Source organism: Nesoenas mayeri (genome assembly GCF_963082525.1).
Source record: "Nesoenas mayeri genome assembly, chromosome: 11".
Classification (NCBI taxonomy): Eukaryota; Metazoa; Chordata; class Aves; order Columbiformes; family Columbidae; genus Nesoenas; species Nesoenas mayeri.
The window spans coordinates 18342440-18366651 of record NC_137563.1 but is presented as its reverse complement, the minus strand read 5'-3'; the positions used below and the strand labels follow the sequence as shown (position 1 = coordinate 18366651).

Below are 24212 nucleotides of genomic sequence, written 5' to 3'. Positions count from 1 at the left end.
CAAACTGGTTTTCAAACATGAGCAACTTGGCCCGCAACAGAATTTCAAGCATCGATGGAAAAGTATAATAGTTAGGATTAAAATGTGAGCCAGAATTGTCTCAGTAGCATTTGCATACCATTGGGGAGAGGTATTAATTCACTTTAAGGACGTATCTATATCAACTCCTCCCTCATGCATTGCTTACATGTTAAAGCACCCAAGCTCTTTAGGTAATGCTGTGCAAGGCCACAGAAAGGCGGGCTCGAGAAACGCTGCTTCGCACCTCTTCCCGCAAAGCAAAGCGCGAATTCTGCAGACTTAAAGCTGATTCTGAAGCCTTGAAGACAAGGCAGCTCTGCTGGTTTCTGTGCTCACACCCCACACAAACTCATCTCCGTGGCTCCATCTAGGAGAGGATGCTCACCCTGCATCTCCCCAGTGTCTGGGACCGTGGGTGGTAAATGGGCTGTGTCTCACAGAAGCAGTTCTACTCTCTGCACGATGCTCAGTACTTGCACACTGCTGTGCAGAGCTCAGCATCAAGGCCATTTGGACAATACTGGGTTTTCAATTGAATAGCTCAGGTATACTAACTGCAACTTCACATGTATTTAGCATAAAGAGAGATAAATATCTAAGTACAACAAAAAGATGAAAAAGAAAGCTGTTGATACTAATATATCACTCAAATGATCCACTCAAATAAAAATGAGGCTTAATTTATTTTTTAATTAAATGAAAAAAAGAAGAGGCATTTACTATTATACTCTCTGAAAGTACATAATTGATAAGCAACTTAGAATTGGTCCAGGACTAGGGACAATACCATTACTAAGACATTAATTCTTAAGCTTGTCCTGCCACATGCTCATAAGTTTACCTCCAGTCTATGCACATTATATACTTCATTCATTCTTTTGTTTCCAAACTTCTGCCCGTACTGTAAGGTAAACCACACTGGAAGGGCTCCTTACCGATCTACTGTATCAGCTCACTGAATAAGATGAACCTTATTCAAATGATCTGCTTCCAAGTTCTGCATTGTCTTTTCAGTTCAACAGTAAAATCACAGAGAGGCCCTCTATTATAAACACTTCTGCTGACTGAGACAGGACCCTCACAATCTGGTTTGTGAAGTTTCAAGAGTCAGTGAAAGCAATAAAGGAAAGACAGGTAAAGGGAAAGCAGTGAATTTCACGTTGTCTGTTCAGCTGCTTTCACTCATGCTAAGCAGCATAATGGAAAACAGCTAATATTGCTTGGAAAAATAAGAACTCTCCTTATAGATATTGTGATAGGCAGCTCTGAGCATTGCAGCACTTGTGCTTATTAAAAATAAATGTTTAGTCTATTTATAAACAACAGGGCATCTAGTAAGTGCATTGATTAAAGGCGGAAAGCAAGGATAAAGGTTTAAGTCTCTAATACCAGGAACAACTGCTTCCAGATCTCCATAGATGGCTCCATGACCCAGGGCCAATTCTGAATAATTTCATAAATACAAGTTCCAAAGTGAATATATAAAAAGTACAACTATGTGACCTTGTCCTGTTCTCTCTCAGCACTTTACTGGACAAGAAATTGTCCAGTGAGTAGAAAGTTACAGATCTCTTGCAACACTGAGTTTAAATCCCTATGGCTGACATTTCTCTATTGAAAGCTTTCGGCCACTAGAAAGCAGCACTGATTTCAGCCAAACTAAACTATGAAAACCAGAGCAATCAAGCAAAACCAAAGATACTAAAATTACGTTGGAGAAGACATTCAGAGAGGGCGCTAAAGGTGTTTGAAAGCTGCAGTGCTGTCAAGAGCACTTGAATCCTAAATACTTCTTTCCCGCAGATTGCCTTGGGTACTCCCTTGTAACCTCTTGGAATATTTGCCTGTTACCCCATCTACAGGACAGCAACCGAGGTCTCTGGGTAGATTAATAACATGTGTTTGTGAAGCACTGCAAACATGAGAACAGACAACATAGGGCATTCCAAAAAGATGGACTCAATTTGAAATCACTGTATCTCTGCATTGGGTCTGTTTCTTTGAAGCACCGTGTATAGGTGATATCTTCTCAAGTCAGATGTAGAATTAAAGAATACTTTCAAGAAAATGTCTGTATACGTACTATGTGTGTACATATACCATTAGACTAAAAAGGAAATTAAAACTTTAGGTCTTTAGAAACTATAATAATTACTTTATCATGAGCTCTGAATTGCCATCTGCTCATTAGCAGAAAGCAGTGCCTGTACTTTAACGATATGAAAACATATCTCTTGTCCTATGAATGCTTAGTGAAGAATCTCTTCATACCTTGGAACGTATACATATCCATTATATCCATTCTGATGTGATGTATTAGTTCCAAATTGACATGGAAGGAAAAAAAAGCCTGATCTGACAGCAAAAGGCTACAAATAGTACAGCGTAAGTGCACTGGAAGCTGACAACATTTAATTGCATCCCACAGAAGCAGAAATCGACACTGCAGTTTTCAACCAGGTACAGTAAATTAACCTCTGAATAATCTCGGAATAAGTACACAGCAGAGCTTATCTGTGAACTGAACTTGCCTTTTAATACCATTTCCAGCAAACAAGTTAAAAAATAGTCTGTGGCTGACCTTTAGTAACAAGTTCCTATCTGTATATTCATCTTGAGAAAAAGGTTAATCCACAGATTATAGAAACTCCGGGCAAACAAATTATTGATGATATAAGGCTGCCTCGTCCAACCTGCAGCACACACCACACATCTGACCCATTGACTTCTGCCCAGCAGGGCTGGGGAACAGCTGTCTGGGTAGAAAACGCTGCTGCCTGCTCTTGGAACTCACAGCCACTGTCCTGCTGCTCTCAAATACACTGCCAATGTGACACTGATCACATCAGGGGATGTTTCTACTACTAGTAGCAGTTTGGACCACACGGAATTAAGATGGTAGGTACAGTACAATACACTGTACTCCAGCCTGTCAACACTGTGGAACCTTCAAATCATGTTTTACTGGCACTGTGCACCACTGGCTGAAAACATATACATTAAAAACTCTCAATCTCCAAGTTAAAGGGCTTAAAGAAGTGAATTAATTTCAAGGAGGGTTACTTCAGATCTTCTATCAGTTATTCATGCTGCATCAGCTCCTGAGTTCATGCTCTGAACTCAGGTTCTGTGCTTTCCTAGGGACAGCTGAAGACCAGATTAACACTTGCAACAAAGGAAGCTGAAATGCAGAATTCCCTTCGTCACCTTCTGTGTTAGCAAAATCATTAGATTTTTGGGGGTAAAATACAGAGTTCCAAGGACCTGAATTCTAGTCTTAGCTGGTAAAAGACTGACTTTTAAGTTTTGCAAATTCAATACACTTCATAACGTCTGGATTTTGACTTTAAATTATTTTAAAACTGTTATTATTAATTCAGCTTTACATTTGATTAATGACTTCCCTTCACATGACACCACTGTAGCTCTGGACCTGGCTACTGCAGGAGCATCCAATGTTGAAAAATTAATGGATGGACTAAAAAATTCATCTGTTCTTTGTATAGAAATATATCATATATTTAGCTAAAGCTAAAATGAAGCTTACAGTTATAGCTTCTATCTATAAAAAATGAGAGTAGCAACTACTTTCACGAAGAACAAACCCCCAAAATGTTGACGAAAGCACAGTTTAAGAGTCTTTATTTTTTAAACACTTGGGCCACAAAACACCCACTGCTCAATATAAAAGAAGGCTTGTTGGTGTAAACCAACGCATCGTGTATTCAGAATCTTCAAATGGCTAAGAGCCAAAAGACACATGTCACCTATATAAAAGGCAGGCAGGAGGTGAGAGCAGGACAGGACCGATGACTCCGCAGGGTCCCGCTGCCGGGGGAGGCGGAGGGGGCGCTGGATGGATGGGGGGCTCAGGGGCCTTTGCAGACTTGTTTCCATCCCCAGCCACAAACTGGCACTAGAGGGCGGGCAGCCGACCCGCAGCACACACCAGCACAAGGGCATGTTACACAACAGCAGCTCATAAAGATGCCTATTCAACTCTGGGGATGTGGCTACTTGGTTTTTTTTAAATGAACACTGTGCATGTGTGTACTTCTACTTTTTGCTATATATATATTTTTGCTGTATAATTGCCCATTTAAGTCCCGACAGGACATATACTGATTACCTGTGTAAATACCCTAATGCACCAAAACCAGTAGAGAAGCTGCTGTAAGAAGCTCAATAGGAGAAAAAGCAGTGCCAGTTCTAAGCATGTTAGCACGTGAAGTGCCACAGAATTGGCTGGACATGATGTTAGAAAGATGAGGGCATGCTCCAGCAGGAGACTCAAAGTGAACTAAACTGGGAACTGTTTGTTCACTACAAAAATCAACAACATTTTAAAGCGCATTTTCAACATAGGTGTAACTAAACACAGAACTTCAAGAATTAACATGCAAATTAACTTAGGAGGCAATATCTTTGGCCATAGAAGTAATCAGTATTAACCAAATTAAAGTCTTAAGTAAGGATTTTTCTTCCAAAAAGAAACTTTGACTTTTAAATAGATTTATTATTTGTAAGGATTGAAAGGACATGCTGTTGTTTCTGTCAGTAGTGTCCTCTAGTGGAGAAATGGGAGATACTAAGTAAACAAGAAAACAGAAGTGAACCGCATCACAGAAATCGCCCTCTCAAAAGAAATACAAACACCTCTTGATCACAAATGCACCTATAAAAGTTTGGCACATTGACCAAGCTTTTCATTATTATAATAATGCTTAAACATAAATGTTAAATAACTTTTTAAAGATTCGGTTCGACTGGGAAATTAATCAGTTGTGAGGCTATACACAATAACTGGTTGAGACAATACAATGTGCCTCTGTATGTATGTATATATATATAGCATCACAAAATACAATGTGGCTATAATTTGGATAAAGCCACTAGTTTGTGACAGCTAAAATGACACCTGTGATTTCTCCGGCCCCCATTGAATCCAGGTATCAGACTTCATGCCGTGTTTCTTCTAGAGGCGGAGGCATCCTTAACTTACCTAGTGACTCTGGTTTGCCTACAGAAATGCTATGCTCCTGAAACGGGGAATCTGTTCTACTCACAACTCCTAAACTCATCTATTATTGTCTTCCATCTCCATCTCTTCCTTTTCCTCCATAAAAGCCAACTAAAATAATGGGGGGGTGAGGGGCAGAAAAGAACTCTTCTTTTTAGGACCACAGATTTTTGTGACCCTTCAATGCCCCAAAGACAAGAATTATTAATTTTGAAAAAACGAATCATTGCGCTGCCTGCTAATCGTCCTGCTTTCTTCAGTAATGCCGACGACCCTTGCCTTGAAGGAGTCTTGCTGATTTACAGAACTCAGTTAAACTTGGATCAATTGTTTTTAGCCAAAATTTAGGTTCAAAATTTGATACTTCTAATTCACACTTGACAGTTTTCTTCAACTATGAAATAAAAGCCACAAACCTCAAGCTATGGCCTCTGTGCTTCAAAGTTAGTCGGATTTTTCCAGTAACATGATTTAGCATAAAATACACCACCTATTTATGTCTCTGTTGCTTAGCTTATGAATTCTTATTTCAAGAGTTTGATATCAAATTACAGTATCTCATACAAAACAACGATTATGTGCAGCAATTACGCCACATCCAGTTCAAATATAATCAATAGTAATTTTAGAAAAGCTTGAAGATACATTATTGCCTTTCAGCTCATCCAGAATTCTATTCTCCTGCAAAATAAAATCCAGCCATTATATTCAGTGTCTTTCAATTCTCTGACTGCTACACCAGCAACACGCATCTAAGTATGCGCTGGAGCCAGCTCCACCAATTTTTGCAGCACCAAAATCAAATGTGTAAGAGTTTGGGAACCACAATTCCCACTGTGTTCTTAAATATACAAGTAAGGATACAGAGTATTTATAGCATAGAATATTTGCTTCTAAAATTTATTTTATCTGTATATACATGTCATATATATATTTATATACACATAGGGCAATTTTAAATCTCCATAGAGACTTTCGAAGAAATTTATCATGAACGGTACAAAAGCTTACACATGTTGCATATAACATTGCTTTTGTTCCACACCTTAGTCAAGAGTTTTTAATTGTATTGTTTCAGTTTCTGATGAATCAGAGTTTGCATTATTGGGCTGAGAAAAATCAGGAGTAGCCAGGCAGGCAATTCAGTGTGCCTTCCAAAAACTGGCCTATTAATCTTCACACTGGCTATGGTCACCATATCCAATGGGCCTGACAGTTTAGAGAATAAAACGTAAATACTGGGCCTGACTGTGTTGCTAAAGCCAGCCATTTCTGACAGTCTTTACAATGGGATAAACACTGTCTGTCTACAGTCCCCTTGTATTTGAAAGCTACGACAAACATTTTACTGAAATGTAAATAACTGACATCACAACTGCTGAAGCAGGAGGCTGAAAAATCTATCTAAAAATCACAAAACCAAAAACATTGCTTGACACAAACCAAACCATTAATGGTCACTGAGAGAGCATGTTTCAGAGGTCATAAGCATTGAGATGCCTTTTTAAAAAAAGTATTTAAACACTGCAGTTATTTAATAGCTCAGATTCACGCATTTTTAGTTACAAAATTACACCTTTTCTAAGGAGGTATATTTTTTTCCCCTTGAATCTGTTTCTAGTAAGAATTCCACTCTGAATTACTAATAGAAATAAGTATCTTGAAATTTAGCCTACTGCAAAGCAGCTACTTCTAGATTTGTATGAAGAGACCACTTATCTAACTATACGCACTGTGGCCAGATTCATTCAAAGCCTCCTCTTCTATTCTTCTGGTTGCATTTCACTTCCACGCTTTAACAACTTAATTTCCATTCACTATTATTTACTAAGATTTCTACAGCATCTAGAGAGCCTGAAGGAGGCTGGGGACACAGCTACCCTCAAAACTGTACAAAATCATCGTAAGTTTTATGAACATCGGAACCAGTGAATTCTTGTTTGGTCGGGCTTTGTGCCTTGTGACAAACGGGTGAACTTCAGCTGTAAGGTTTGCTTAGGCTGGAACACTTTTAATACCTCCATCCTCCTCCTGCAGCTGCAGCCCTCTCCTCGGGAGCATATCTGCGAGATCTTCTGTCAAATCACTTAGTTAAAGGAACCTTAGAACTTCTGGCGTGATTATCGTCTTTTTTGAACAATATTTCTGATGAGAAACATCATATAAAAATCATTCCAGTTAAGCAGATTAACTGCTGCATTTGGATTCCAAAATCCATAAGGTTCCCCCGTGATTTTACTTAATCTCCGTGTCATCCTCCCAGTCATAAGGATGAGAGACATGTTAAGGGCTTTTCTACATGTCACATGTAGGTATTGTACAAATTTAACTAAAGTGATTTAAGAGCAGTGTTTTAGCTGTAGCTGAGCCAGGTGAAAAGGCTCCTGCCCTCAGCTGCTTGTCACAGTTCTTTAAAAGTAGGATTTTTAAAACCTGGAACCAAAAAAAAAAACCCTTTAAAAACAAATTTTAGGAAGAACTTGAGGGCAGTGATGTTCTGTCAGCAAGCCTAAGGAAGACCATCTGCTCCAGGCCAGGTTCACAGCGCTTGACATGCATGTACTTCAGTCAGTGGAATGTCTGATGTCTGTGCAGTAGAAAATGGGTTTGTTTTTTTAATCAGTAAATCTCACCTCTATACATTGAGGGAAATGATATAACCATAGGCAACTTAAAACTTTATCTACAGTCACACTAACAGGATACACAGCTTTAAATATACTGGTTTCTGTATAAATGCTCATGTCAGACTTCAGCAGTCAATCCGAGATTCTTTGAACACCTGAAACACACTGCTGCCCTCAGTAATGGATGTGGAAAATTAGTCCATCAAAGAATGAACATGCATAAAATCAAAAGAACTGTGGCAGAAAAACTGTTTTAGCCCTGCAGTTTCAAACACCAGCTCTGCCTTCTTTAAGAGGGTACATGAGTTTTTCTTTTAGCATCAAAGGTCCATTCATGGGAGATCTTAAACTGAGTGTTATCAGATCTTATTAAGAGCTTGAAGAGTCCCACATGACAATCTGCCAAGAGCAGGCCAGGGCTCTCTGCTACCATTTGCATGCATTTTGCTGTTGTGTCTCTGTGTGTGTTTGTTTTTTTAGTATAGCTTTAAACAAAGCAGAGGTGAAAGTGAATACAACTGCCTTCCAGGATTTCTGCCAGAAAGGATGAGAGACTGTGCACACAACCCAGAGACTGCCTTGCAGTAACCTAGAGCAACCCACACCAGCACCGCAGCAGCACATGTTATAGATTTGTCTCGGCGACAGCACACCAGGTACATATAACGCCAGCAGGATTTGTGCCTTCTGCTCCATGTTACTGACAGAAGCAAGGACACATGACCTAAGGGGTACAAATCTACTTAAAACTGGGACGGCATCGTGGTTTATGACTTAAAAGCACCTTTTATGTTTATTTAATTAAAATGCACGTGAACCACAGGCTCCAGGCAATTAATGTTCCAAACTCGCACTTCAACTTGCTCACTTACAGATACTTTCCTGGTATAGGGCGCAATACTCCCAGGGGTTTTAGAGCTTCCTCTAAGAAAGCCAACGAGGACACACCAAGAAGTGTCTGGAGATCTAACAACCACTTGAAGCCAAGGAAAGCAACTCCTCTTTCATTTTTAGCACTCAAATCATGCAGTGCATTCAAAGGGAAAGGTGTAGATTTCGGTGTGTTGCACAGGGAACTGGCAGCAGCCTATGAAGTCTGCGTTCATGGGCAGCAGGTGAGGTGCCACAATAAACAGACAGGACTTAAAAACATACAGTGGCCAAGATGTACCTCTGCCTGAGAGACAGATTTCTCAAATCGGACTATCTAGAGGATATTCCAATAGAAAAGCCTTTCCGTTTACATTAAACAAACTCTTCTCGCAACACGGGTGAAATCAATTGGCCCCAAGCGCAGAACCTGTTTATGTCCAGCAGCCCAGGAAGGCATGTGAACCAAAACCAAGTCTGACCACAGTAATCGGGCAGGCATGCATCACCCTAGAATGTTCTCACATTGTAAAAGAAGTTCAGAAGTGAGACAAAGCCTTATTCATCACAATGAAACACGACAGATGAAAACTAAGTCCAAAAAGGAATTGCTAGTCTGATTTGATTCTACCTGAAGGCAAAGCCCAGTAAGAAACAGCCACCAGCCTTTTGTGTGGCTTCTGATTCAAGTTTGCATAAAGAATACACGCCCACCCTTCAATGCTGTTTTAGCAGAGTCATGGAATTTGTAATGAACTGAGTAACCCTTCCTTCTGTTGAGAAATTTAATGGTATTTATTTTTCTTACGTACTGTTACCAACAGTAGCTCAGCGTTTTACTTCATGGTTTGTAAAACAAATCTTTATTTCCCTGGTGAGACTGCATAAATACATTTTTCAGTCAGCACAAACAATTAACTGAAGAAAAATCCAAAGTTTCACAGTATGACTGAAAAGAGGGGGTTTTGGATCCATTTTATTTTACAATACTTCTGCATGACTACTTTTGAGCCTGAAGAATTTCTGCTAAGTAGCAAGGATCTATTGTAGTGAACTCTGTCCTCCCTCAGGGCAATTCTTTATTCAACCCAGGCCATTAGCAAGGGTAAATCAATGTTATCAGCTCACACACACTGACAGCTTGTGTGGTTCCCACTCCCTCATTCCTCCCCCCACATTATGGTATATTTTTATGCTCTCCAGGGAAATTCAATTAACAGTGCCAGTCTCCTCCTCTCAGTCGATGACTGACACCATCAAGGTTCTTTTCACCGCCCATTGACATATAAGATGTGTCTGCTGATTTCTTGACTCGCAAGCTAACAAGAGAATTACTATCCACTTCTATAAATGACTATGTACAATCTGTGCCGTAAACACACTGACAGCTATTGAAATCAATCTTTCTTGACCTTATTGATTAGGACACTCAGATATAATAATACTTCTTCAGTGGCAGAGTAATGTTTTATGGGTAAAAACCCCAAATCAACAACAAAATAATGGATGCCTAATAATACTATCAAATTTATCTTTTAATTCCCCACTGCAGACTCAACAAGCAATAAAATATTACAAACTAATGGTTAACACTTAGTTGCAATTCATGTCTTATTTAAAAAAAATAAATTCAAACCCCATCTGCTGATAAGAGGCCTGATATGACGTGACTTTCCACTAACAGTTTCCAATAATTATTTAGATAACTTTCAAAACAGAGATATCTTTTTATAGTCTTCATGCAACATGATTTCTATATTATGAAATAAATAACAAGTGAATTTTTCAATAATTAGCGCAATCACTGCAAAATTTGAAAGTGTCACAACTCTTTCAGAAAACACTATAAAATTTGATAAGCAGCTCTAAGTAATTAACAGAACACACCACAGAACCCCATGCATCCCAGGCAGTGTTCAGTGTTTAAAAGCATATGCTATTAGCAATGGCGTTCCACACTAAGCTGTGAAAAGCATGGAGCAGAGCTCTCATCTTCACACACCCCAACTCTGAACCACAGTGATGCAACCCCTCCTCGGATTTCATTACTTTGTTTTCTCTCCGAACTACAGATGAATTACAGATATGAAAGAGAAGCATTTTCTAATGGTTAGAGAGAGAACAGAACATAACAGTCAAGCTGAAAACTCAAATACTGTGATGCTAACGGAGAAAAAAATGTGTTACAAGAGACAAAGCACTGTGGCAGCTCACCGATCATGATGAAACAGTAAAAAAGATACAAATGCTATGCTATCAGTTACAATAATTCAACATTTACCATAAAACAAAACAGGCTCTACAAACTTAGCCCTTTGAAAAATTTCAAACCATAGAAATATCCCATATATATGCACACTGTCCCTTCAATCTGCATCAATGACCTACCCAAAAATACAGGCTTTGCTATACTCTGGGAAAACCAAACAGATCTGTGCTCCTTCAAAACTCAACTGGAACACCATAATACGGTGGTTGTAACAGCAAAGCTGGCTCAAATTCTTTCCTCTGCTCATTTTTTTGGCCCCTTATTGTAAAAGCTGTTTGTGGGTACGCACTATAAACTAGATGATTGAAATAGCCCAGGCTAAAAAAGTCCTAATGAAAGCACAGTGGAAGTACAGCTTGTCATACCCAGACAATCCAGCGTCAGTCAAGAGTGTTTTCGGCACTTCTGCAAACCTGCCTGTATAAAATCAGATGTCTAAGTAAAAGCATCCACAGCTGCACCCACCACAGAAAAGTGTAACAGCAGACACTGCTTCTTACACAGAGGTCATGTACTGATCGATTTGTTACAAACATTCCCAGATCCAAACTGGTGATATCTGAGGGCAACACAGTTTATAGGTTAATTGTAAGTTATATAGTAAAAGTCACAATACCTCTTTCTCCAGAATACGAGAGATCTCTCCTAAAGTCCTGTCCAGAGCAGAAACCTTGTTGTTCCCCAACGAGCAGCTATCCTGCATCTGGAGGTGCTTTAGAAGGTCTTTTGCTAATCGCTGTAACCTTCAACATTAAACAGAAAACAAAGATAAGCACACTCTCCACATCATGTAAACTTTCATCTTGGTAATTAAACTCTAGTAAGTGAATTTCAAGAAAGCAGTCACACAAATCTGTGTACAAGTATTATTATAATCTATACCAAACAGCATGTAAAATACGAAATACAGCAAGAAGATCCAGCTGGCCTAGGGTGTCTATGACATTTCACTATCTACTTTTTCAGGGAAGTGGCACAGGAATAGTGTGAGTAGTACAGCCATAAAGGTACTTCTTTATTAGCTATGTGTTTGTTTTGGTTGTTGTTCTATAATTTCCCTATTCCCCCTCCATACTTTATCCTGCTAGGTTTTGCCATGTTAATTTTCAACATGGTTTCATCCTTTTTTTCTTCCCTCATTCAATCCTTTCCACTTAGCTGAATAGTTCACTCTAGAGATGAGTAAGGGAAACAGAACAGCAGACTACTTGGCTAATTTCTTATGGGTGTCATAAAAGAAATGGCTCTTCAGGGTTATTTGAATAAGGGAAAAGTAGTGACTTAGCAGACTACCTCAGAAAGGGCATTTTATTAATGAGGGTCAGTAACGAAGCCAAAATGCAGACATGGGACAGATATAGACAAATGTTGGGATTCATTTCAATTTTACACATCCACATCTGTGCAATTTGCTTACACTCTCTTGCTAGGCAGTGAGGAGAAATACACAGTTCCAAGGCACCATTCATCTCATCTTCACGACTAAAATAAAGCAGTCACAACAGTGCATCCCTCTTTGCCCTGAGTGCGAAGTCAGTAACCAGCTCAGATGTAACTTCGACATCTGTAGACGCATTAAGGCACATGATCCAAATGCTAAACGCAGTCCCTGAACTGGAGACTGAGAGCAGCAGGGAGGACGTATCAGTCAGTACTTGCCATGTATTTGTCAGTCATTGTCAATCTGCTACCGGCTGCTCATCGTCACAGGTGCAGCATTTGGGGGACCTTTGGTTTGATCTGCTGACAATTTGTACTGAAAGTGGGAAGAAGATGGTAACTGAGCAGAAGGACTGGGAGAAATACTGTTATAGAAGAACACACAGCCCATAGGAAGGACAAGAGAGAAGAAGGGTATCAATGCTTATCATGAATGCTTATCATCAGTGTGAAAGTGCCAGAAAGCATTCACAAAGTGACCACAGAGTAATGGCAAATAGAAAATTACATTACGTAGGCTCCCAGAGGCAAGAAAGGAGACGGAATGGCTGGGGAATGCACCACAATAGTCCCATGGATTAAAAAAAAAATTGGGCAAGAATAGAGAGTTCAAGTTAATCAACAGGAAACAGGTACTCTGTACCTTTTCTTTGAAAAAATTAAGAGCCTTGTTAAAAGCTTTCAAGAGACTCTGTAAATATATGTATGTTTTAAAAGTACAAATAAAAATGATTTGCAGAATTCTGAGTCTTGCAAATCTTATCATCTGGTCAGCTGAATCCGCTAATATTCAGCCAGGATTTTTCTATGACAAGAAAAATAAAAGGAGATTATGTCTTGATGAGATTTTCTGCACTGCTATTTCCTCTGTGGAAAATGAGGTTGGAGGAAACCTCTGTCTAAGTCAGTGAGCCACGAGCCAAAATCGGAAAGAAAATTAAAAGCCCAAACACAAATAACGGCAGGACTTGTGCAGTAAATCAGACGACCACTAACTCTGCTGAGCATAAAGACTGGATTGCCGCACCAATGAAGGCAAATTGCTGCAATCCAGGAAGATGATAGAGAAGCGAAGTGTTTCAGGTGTTCTCACAGAACATGATTTAGAATACCTGTTCCCCTGGCAATATCCTAGTGCATTAAGCAAAAATAAAGACTTCCTCTCTTTGAAACATCTAACCAAATTCCGTGATTAAAGCATACATAAAGCACCACAAAACCCCCACCACACTATATTGTAACTTCATCTGACAGAAGACAGCAAGATGGGTTTCCATTTGCTTCATTTCAGATCACAGGAATGGAATTCAACCAGGAATAACCACAAGGCTAAAGAAAGAGGCTTTCCTAATCCACATCAGGCATCAGCATACAAAATATGTAAGGTTTACCAAAACACTACACACAAGGACTCAAACAGAAAAGAATTGTCTTATGCTGTTACTTCTGTTGACAAATTTCCTTTCATTCTCTTCAGCCTGTAAAGATGCTACATACGTTAAAATGTCACGTTCAGTTTCTGTCCTCAGTTAAAAAAAGATGCTGTATAACAACACTTTAACTCTCAATGAAAAGCTTCCAGGTTTCCATTTCTTCTATAAGTCTTTCAAGACACTTTTACCAAAATTCAAATTTTCTAAGTGTGTGTTCAGCATCACACAGTAAGAAACATGAAGAATAAACATTCAGTTCTGCCACATTAAAGAATTACCTCTTACATCCTCACATCCTACTGTATGTTGGTCTTCTGCCAAAGAAAGGTAATGTATGCTATGTGATCACATGGGGAAGAGAAGGGAAATAAAAACTCCCTCCTCCCATTTTAATTCAATATCCTTTATACTGACTTCTTGGCAGTGTCGAACAGATAAGAATAACTTGAGGACTGTTCCAAAGGACTAAAAATCTGTGGAAATTCACTTATGCTTGGATATAGAATTTATCATTGATATGAACAGATTTGGAAAGAGAAAACTCTTTGTACCTATTGTATTCCTTGTATAATATATGTAAGCACCGTAGATTAACAGAGCATAGTATCATCATCTGATCCACTGACTGTGTGGAAATATTGTTGAGTCCAATTCCAAACGTTTCAAACAATTATTTAATCTTCCTTCTGTCCCCAATTTGCATCCCTCCAAGGCTTATTAGCTGTGCAAGGAATGATAAACGACTGAAAATTTATTGGGCTAAATAAAAGGGAAACTTACGTTAATGTCTTTTTCTTTACAGTTATATACATCTCACTAATTAAGATTTTAATATTGCCCACAAACAGATATTTCAGAATGCAGAAGAAAGATCAGAAAGGATATATGGCACTGACTGGTCTTGGAACGTTACCATGACATTACCTGATCTTTCTGCACTCCAAATGGGAAAATGAGGGTAATTTATATTAAAAGTTTATATAGCAAGTATATAAACAAAATTAAAACAAAGCACTGTATGAATTAAAGGTTTCTTTTTAGCATGGGCTTAATATTTTTAGCAGGTTTAATATATTTTACAGGCTAATGGAAAAAGATCTCTGCTAATATTTATAGGTCACATTTCATCTCTAGAAAAAAAGCCCTGAAATAGTAACATCAATGTATTTTAGCACTTCCGCATTTAAATCCATGATTTCTTGGCTGCACGCTGGATGTATGCGAGGCAGGATTAGCGTGACTGGGCAGAGTGCTGGGGTCTGTGTGGTTCGTGCTCCCGGCCGGCGCTGCCGAGGCGGCCAGACGCCAGCCCCACACACAGCCCCGATTCTTCCCCATCCAGCCCGTGCCCAGAGAGAACTGAGAAGGTCTGTGGCAGTTCCTGCACGGCCCAAACAGGGAGTCACGCTGTATCCTCTGGAAGCAACGCACGGCCCCTGCGCTATTCTGCATGGCTGCAGCCTGAGCCCCGCGGCAAGGGTAGTATACACGGTGGCACACGTGGCATCCTGCGATCGCTCTAGGTGTGCAATGGAAAACACCACTCTGCACCCTGACATTGACCATAACACTGCCAGCCATGAAATATCTGCAGCTCCACACACCTTCTTTTGTTTTTGAAAAACGATGAAAAATTCCTATAACTAATATTTCCGGAACTTATTTATATGTATTACCAATGTAAAGCTTGGAAAGCACCTGGATCAGTGCTTCCTTAATGCACAAGGTTTTATAAATCTGCAAACCATAAACTAACAAGAACTACTAAAATAGTCTATGAGCTGCAGCAGGAAATCAGTGGTCTCATAATATTAAGGTGGCTTAATCTTAAAGATGATCTAAAAAAGCTTTTTACCTGCCAAAGACTAATTCTGGGTTCTGTCTTTCTTCTGCAACAACTGACAGCACAACTAAGAACTAAAATCAGATAAGAAATTGCATTCCATAAATGGTTTTACTTGATTGTGAAGACACAATAAATTCGGAGGGAAAGGAGTGAGCAAAGAAATGTGGCATAAGCAAAGACGCATAAAAGAAAGTAATAGTTAATTCTTTTGTTCTAAAACACATTTGCTTCTGCTAAGCAAATAAATCTATCAGCTGCGCCACCTTTTTAATGGAATTAGAAAAAAACTTTTGCATTTTTAAATTCCACAGCCCACTAAGTTAGAAGTATTTTCTGTTCATTAGTATACGTACACTCCAATCTAAGCACCTCAAACCCTCCTTTGCAATAAGCAAAAGTACTGGCATTTGTTTTGACACAAAGAACACATTTAGTGCATGCCATATTTACCCCTTTTGTTCTCTGATATGACTTCTCTCAACAACTTTACAGATCTCCCGAGAGCTGTTAAGACTCCTGCTATTGGCAGGAGGTTGCGCTCTCTCAGCCAGGTACAGTAGCAGTTCATATTTGCTCCGTACAGCACACTGTGTTCTGGCTAAAAAGGCAATCAACTACTTTCAGAGCTTCTCAAAGCAATAATGTTTCAGTGGAGATCTACTACTGTTTGTTTCTTTCAGCTAATTCTTCTTACTGTTGCCATGGGTTAAGGATTCTGTACTTTGTTCTGTTTCAAAGGTGTTTTCCTATTCATTTTGCCTGTATTAAGAACATGTTTCTCATGTAAACAGATACGGTCTGTGCTAAAACTCTGGCCTCCAGAAATTTCTTGCCACCTTTTACAGAAAAAGATAAAACTAGCCTTCCCTGTCCTTCTTCCATTTTGTATTATGTATTGTGTAAACAAATTGTAAGAGAAATAAACTAGGCTTCTCGTTGACTCAGAGACAGTCAGCCCTTTTTCTTCTTAAAAAGTCAGTTCTGACCTGAACTCCTATTGTTACCCCATTGTAGAGCCCTAACAGTGGCAATAAAGGAGGGAAATGAGAAAGCAGATGGAACAGAAGATTCTGCCTGAAAGCACACCAGTATTTCATTAAGTGAACTGAAACTAAAATGGTAAACTCAGGATCAGTCATGAGATTACAAAAAAAGGATCTGAGTTTCTGTTGCACTGCAACTGAGACACAACTGAGCAAAGTACATCACTGATAAACAGAAGTCAAAAAAAACCTGAAGTGGAAGCACTACAGCTTATCAGTATTTTCACAGTCACTCACCCCACGTTTCTGCTTCCTGACAACTAGATCCTAAGGTGGTTTTGCTTTTTTCTTTTTCTGGTAGCAAAGAAAAGCAAAACACAGAAGCTACAAATCTAAAAGTCTTAATCTGCCATGAAACTAATCTTGAAAATTGAACTGCTGATTATTAAGAAATGAAGCCAACAAGTGAACCTTCTTCCTCCATGTGTTTATGCAGGTGTGCCATCTGGTGGAGACATTTCACCTTCTTATGTCAAACCTCAGTGATGGATTTTTATGACTTTAAAACACATGCTGAGATTCAGCAGCAGGTTTTCAAACTGCTGGAAGGACTGTGTGAAAGATAAGGCACACAGGCTAGTTGTATATCCAACCAAGGAAGCCTAACAGCAAGGACCTGAACAGCTTATCATTCTGGTACCGAGATGGACAGCAACCAACAACCATCTTTTCCATGCTATTTATGACCCTGTAGATCTGTGTAACATAACCCCACTAAAACTTCCTCCCATTACCATATTTTTCTCCAGAATGGGAAATACTAGTATACCAAGTCCCTAATACAGAAGTTATTGCAGAAATCAATCCTTATTTCCTTTCCTGTCTTCTCTGAACCTCAAACAATTCTAGTATATATTTTCTGAGATGAAGAACCAGAACTGCACATAGTATTCACAAGATGTAGATGACCTAGGCATTTGTACATAATGACATTCTTTGTTCTGTTTTTGTGCTGTTGTAAATGATTTTAAGAAAGGATTTCCTTTAACCACTAGGAGTACTGAGCTGATAGTTTCTTGGAACTACCTATCACTTCTGAAAATCCAAAGCCCACACTTTGCATTGTGGCTGCAGAACTCTGTCAGTAACCTCCCCATTCTGCGAACACTGAACACCACAGAATCACAGAATGTCAGGGGTTGGAAGGGACCTCAAAAGCTCATCCAGTCCAATCCCCTCACGGAGCAGGAACACCCAGATGAGGTTACACAGGAAGGTGTCCAGGCGGGTTGGAATGTCTCCAGAGTAGGAGGCTCCACAACCTCCCTGGGCAGCCTGGGCCAGGCTCTGGCACCCTCACTGGGAAGAAGTTTTTTCTCAAATTTAAGTGGAACCTTTTGTGTTCCAGTTTGAACCCATTACCCCTTGTCCTACCGTTGTTTGTCACCGAGAAGAGCCTGGCTCCATCCTCGTGACACTCACCCTTTATATATCTGTAAACATGAATGAGGTCACCCCTCAGTCTCCTCTTCTCCAAGCTCAGGAGCCCCAGCTCCCTCAGCCTTTCCTCACACGGGAGATGCTCCACTCCCTTCAGCATCTTGGTGGCTGCGCTGGACTCTCCAGCAGTTCCCTGTCCTGCTGGAACTGAGGGGCCACAACTGGACACAATATTCCAGGTGTGGTCTCCCCAGGGCAGAGTAGAGGGGCAGGAAAACCTCTCGGACCTACTGACCATCCCCTTCTAATCCACCCCAGGTACCACTGGCTTCCTGGCCACAAGGGCACAGTGCTGGCTCATGGTCATCCTGCTGTCCACCAGGACCCCCAGGTCCCTACACTACCCGACATACATTCTACTTCTTTTTGGTTTTTTAACTGATTTCCACTTAGGCTACAGCTATATTGTTTCTTTTAAAATCTTGGGTGATAGACCTTATCAAAAGCTTTTTGGAAATCCAAATATTCTGCATGTTTGGCAACCGGTTTCAATGGAATCAGAATGCATAAGTTGAGAAATTTGCCGTTTCCAACTAAGGAGGAGTAATTTGACAGTGATAATAGGTCTTGTTTTAATCTTGTCACTCAACTGTTTTCATCTGTGCCTTATCCTATGTAATAAAAAGGTCAGTTCTTTAAAAAGCTCAGTGTCAGATTAAGACATCTGTGCATTTAAATATCTGTGCTTTCACCTTATGAACCTGACCAAATGGAGGCCAAACATAAGATTTCCAGTCCCACAATTCCAGTGCTGTATTTTCACTATGAGTCTTGAAGTACGAAGCTGGAACCTTCTTGCTTCCAGGTAAGAAAAGGATGAGCATATGTTCTCTTTACTATCGCATGTTACATGGTTAAACACATACAGTGCCTTCAGAAAAAACTGCCTTTATAAGGTCTGTCCTTTTGTACTAGAAACTGGTCTGTAATTCAAGATGCCAGTATGCCCCGTATTGAGTGAGGACCTTACTACACCTGCTCCACCGGAAATTTCAGAAGCATTTCTGCTACAGACAGCGGAAAAAAAAGTGTACGTCTAAAAATACATAAAGTTAAATGCTTACTTGACTTTAAATGGAGAATCAGAGACAGCATTTTTTGCTTCCATCAAACTCTCATATTCCTTTGCCCTGGAGGAGAAAATATTCGTTATTATTGACTATTCTCTAAAGTGTACAGTATGGAATACAAGCAAGATAACTGTAACCTTTGGGTTTTTCCCGTTTCACAGTAATGCGTGGCACTACTGCCAATTGTGCTGTCATGATCCACACTGATGCTTAATTATTGGCCATTAACAATTCATTATTAAAATTACTACTTTATAATAACATCAGCACACAAATGGTGTATTTAACTTTCCAAACGGCAGAAAATAGTATAGTGATACATATAACTGCAGTATCCTACTGCTTATTATGAAATCATATCACATTTATCTGATGAAAATATTAGTAATTTAGACACGAAGTGCAGATCAGAAGATCACCACGTCAGAGAGATTAGAACTAACATATAAATAATTCGTTATATTTACAGGTACAAGAATATTTTTTTATGTAACTAATGACCTCATTGTAACATAATGAACCTTGTTAGGCATACAGCATAGAAGTAAACACCTCCACCAATGACTGTTTTACTGCTGGAAATAGAAACACAAGCCTCTTTGGTCCCTTAAAAGTATTATTGACACTGGCCACATGCCAAAAAGTAGGAAAAGGGAGAGGAGACTTTTTTTCCACCGTTTTGACTCCACCCACCCTGTGCCAACAGGTAAAAATCATCACCAGCTCACCAAGCAAAACAGGATGCACAGGGGTGATCCTGTCACCGTTTCTAACAACATATACACACGAAGTAAAATTAACCCAGATACTACAGTGATGCAGAAAAATTCAGTTCTCAGAGACAGAGCCCTGTGATGAAAAAACACCCAGCAGATAGTAAAAGCATCCAGTTGTCAGAAATTTTGACAATTGCTCTTAGAATTTTTATTCTGACTTGACAGATGTAACGGGGATCTCTAGGGACTTCAGGGAGATGTGCTGTTCAAACCTCTGGAGGTTGTGTTCTCACATGAACAAGTGGTGATGCCATTCATGGCTCACGAAATCCTTCAAAAAAGCTGTGTACGCACACCTGAAGGAAGCTGAACTGGCATGCTGGACTAAACCTGTCAGTGGGTATGTGATCTGGCTCTACCAAGACAGAAACAGAAAAAAATCTGCCTCAGTGCCACCTTCCCCCATAAAAATGCTGTTTCCTATTAATTTCCAAGGTATTCTGAACATTAACTGTTGTCATTTGATATTCTTTGCCAGCTTTACAAATGTCCAATTGTTCTTTCCAAATCGAAGACTTTGACAGTGTCTTCCAATGGGAAACATGTTTCATTCCTTCACTGAAAAAAAAAATTATTTAGCAAAGATTTAATTCCCATAATTCCTCTCAGATACATATACTGCATGTTTCTTTATATTTTCTGTTCACCCAAGTGGATCAAGTTTTCCAAAGCTCCTCAAATTTTCCCTCAGCTTGCTTAACCTATACAACTTATGCTACATGCAAATATTGTTACATTACCACTAGCTCTGATTTATGGATCATTAATAAAGCTATTAATCACAACTGAATTTAGTATTAAACATGAAGGTGAGATTCCTTTATTAACCTTTTGCCTTCTTTCCTGCCTCTGCGCCAGAAACAACACATTTCAGCTTTGAGTTTTGTACAGACAAGTCAAACATGAATAATTGCCTAAAATATCTGTTACTAAATGAACATGACTGGAGTGCTTTAAATCCATTGCAAAACATATCTCCACTGTATATACTTCCTACACACTACCCCTCTATCGCTTGAGGTTTGCTTCCATCAAGCCTCTTTTTGCCATGGGGGTACCAAAGTATTCTTCTGCTGGCAGCACATACATGTTAACCTGAGATAATTTACTCAGCTATATATCAGTTGTTACTATAGCACCAGTTTAATGGCATAGGTTATAAATATAATTAATAAGACTAACAAAACTCAACATATCTAATAACCCATTGATCACAATTTGTCCCCTCATTCACCTTTGCCCTTCATTGCTTTGATACTGTAATAGTGATTTAAGATCTAGAAACTCAGCAGAGCAACAGGAGCCTATTTGAAGGCAGTTACTTATTTTTTAGAGTTTAAAATATCACAGCTTCCTAGAAATTGAAATGAACGTAAAATTTCAAGTCTTGAGGTATAAAAGGGTTTGTTATAACAATTTTTTTTCTAGATAAGTGGAATAGTTGCAAATATGTACTAAAACACGGTTCATAGATAATCTGCTAAGACCTGTGAAACTATGTGCGTTATCGACATCAAATGCTCTTCACCTTCAAATCATCCTCAATAAAATAATTAAGTTCTTTAACTATATATTCCACGTAAATTTTGAGCTGACTCTGAGCAGTAAGCAGCTAGCTATCTGCTGGTGCTACTGTCCAGATTGTTGGGCAGAAACATAGTAGACATCACCTACATTATTTAATTTAGTATGTCATATTGTAATTTGGAGGTTATTGCTTTAATTGCTTTAGCCACATAACTTAAGATGATCCCCTTTCCCTTGCTGAACATGGTAAACCTCCCCACCTCACCGGTAATAAACTTACATGCAGTATTTGCCATTTCTGTGCCTATTACTATAACTCAAGTGTCAATTATAGTAACTGTAGAAGACTGGCAAGACTCGTATGGCTAAAATTAATTTCCCAAATGGATTTTCTGCCCCCCCTCATCACTTTGTTGTTTGAAATTCAATGGAGCAACCTTTGCCTCATTTTGCTATTGGACATTTTTATTAGTAAGTCTTTTACGTTAACATTAGAAAACTCATGGTGAAATGTTCAACTTAACTCTCAGTTATTGTCAAGGACAGTAATCCCATCAAAAAGTTTAGTCACCCTGTCAAACTAAAACCAAGCTTAATGAACATGAATTTCATGTCTCACCAATACAATTATTCTTAGATTTTGAAACTTTGACTGTATTTTTCAGTAGTATACCACCTTTGGAAAAGATGCCCCTTTATTATTACTGTTGTACTTATAATTTTTGATGACGAATATGCTGATTCACCCAGCAGTCTGACACATTAGAACTGAAAATGTCCTGAAAAAGCTTTTCAACTATCTGTGCCAATAGCAAACTATTATTTGAGCTTGTATTCATTGGTCTGACAAACCTTTAACTAAATTCAACAGAAGCAGCTCTTGAAAAAGAAGCACAATCGGACCAAATAACTGCATTAAATCAACAGGTAATAGGAATAACTCTTCACCTTGAGCCATCAGAAACCTGGAAGACTATGTTATCCAGTTTCAACAATGCCTTCTGATATGGTATTCAGATAGTGGATTTGCTCATCCAAAGAGGAAAACAATCAGAAACAGTAATACATTATAAAAGTATTGTGTTTTGAATACTAATGTGCCATTATTAGCACTATTATGAGTTAATAAAATATTCCATTTTTACCGTAGCTCTAAAATTCCATTAAGGTGTTTTTCTCTTATTTGTAAATCTTCTTGCTTAAAAACTAGGTAGAGGAAATATCCAACAACGATTCTTATATTCCGAGAAGTATTTTTAGAGACAAATGCAAAAATATGTTACATTATTCAGTGAAGTATTAACCTCAGCTGGGGAGTATTTAGCTATGAAGACCGACACCGCCAGTTCGTGATACAATGATGTCCTGCATATCATACTGATTTGCAGATGCCACTTTTTATACTAATAACAAATTGCAGGTCTGACAACTCACTTTCCATTTGAAGATATTTTTAACTTTCTTTTTGTTGTGACAGGCAACAAAAAATGATTAAATTTAGTCCTGGGATTTGACACTACAGCAGGCTGACTTCTATTTGTTGATTACTATTGATTTTCTTTGATACTTCATTTAAAAATCAATAGCTAGAAAGAAAAATAGGCATGGTTTACACAAATTTAAACATGCTATTGTATGCTAGGAGACGCTACAGTTTTGGCAGGGCACTGGCATCCAATTATGAGAAAAGCTCTTAACAGGTGAAACCAAGGGCTCCAGATCGATATTCAGTTTTCTTTCTCAATCAGAGAAAGTGGCCATAAATTAGGCTCATCAGTATTATTTTCTAGACACTCCTAAAGCAAATAATTTTACCATTTTTTTCAGCCTTCCACTGCACTCATACTAAAGGACAAAAGGTAAAGTTTAGAACAAAACTTAAAGAAGAAGAAAATTTAAAAGAAACCTGAACTACCTGGAGTTCATCCGTGCCTTCAGCTTTTTGGCTTTCTTTTTCGTTTTTTGTTTCTCCTCTCCATCTTTTAATGGTTCCACAGGAACAGAACTCTCAATCACAATATCCACGATGTACTTTTTCAATGACAGGTGCTCCTGCAGAAAATATTGAAATAATATTTAATCTTGGAGATGACACATTATCTTCCCAGGAAACAACAATGCTGAATTTTTAACAAAAGGTTAACAAGTTGAAGAAAAATTTTAAAACAGATTTTTAAGCTGGAAAGAATATATCATGGGTATTTTGCAATAAAGAAAGGTAAAAGAGAATAAATGTTGTCTCTCATTCTGAGGAAACCACTACCTAACAGGTATGAACTCCAGTTGACATCCTCTTCCTTCTCCAAGCTGCCTTTTCTAGCTGCATGAAGCTGATGCCCTGCCCTACCAACATAACTCCTTATATTAAAAGAACGAATCCCTTCATTGTGGATTATTTTAATCCTTCATGAAAACACCAAACTCCTCTTAATTTTTGTTAAAATATATTGAAAGTACTACTTGCAATGTTACCATTTGTTGATAGGAATATTACTTTTCCTCTCACATTAAGAAATTTGCATTGAAGTGACATACTGGTAAAATCCTGCCCATAGAAGACACGCATTAATTAAAAAATAGTACAGCTTTTGCATAATGGAATCCAAGAAAAGTGAATGTCATTACACCATGTGATTTTTAAATAAATTATTTGTTTCAAGATTTTTTTAAATGTTACCAAAAAAATTCCTGTTTCCTCAGAGGTACTTTGAGTGAAAGTCCAAGGCCTACCTTTAAAATAGTTATCATTTAGAGATTAATAACTAACAAAACTATTCCCCTAAAGGTGTTTTCAAATTTATTGACTGATGCTACCCATGAATAGACAGGT

The 24212-nt window shown here is 38.7% G+C and overlaps 1 protein-coding gene across 3 annotated transcripts in view; it reads right to left on the bottom strand.

The window, feature by feature from the left end:
• Positions 1-24212, bottom strand: part of SCAPER (S-phase cyclin A associated protein in the ER) — a gene marked incomplete at its 3' end in the record, with an annotated part of 144675 nt that overhangs the window by 58027 nt on the left and 62436 nt on the right. For all 3 annotated transcript variants that reach the window (XM_080351439.1, XM_080351438.1, XM_080351437.1), the window contains 3 exons: positions 23298-23434; positions 19074-19139; positions 11424-11550 (listed from right to left, as the gene is read on the bottom strand). In XM_080351439.1, the coding sequence (XP_080207565.1) occupies positions 11424-11550; positions 19074-19139; positions 23298-23434 (330 nt within the window). The remainder of the gene's footprint in view (positions 1-11423; positions 11551-19073; positions 19140-23297; positions 23435-24212) is intronic.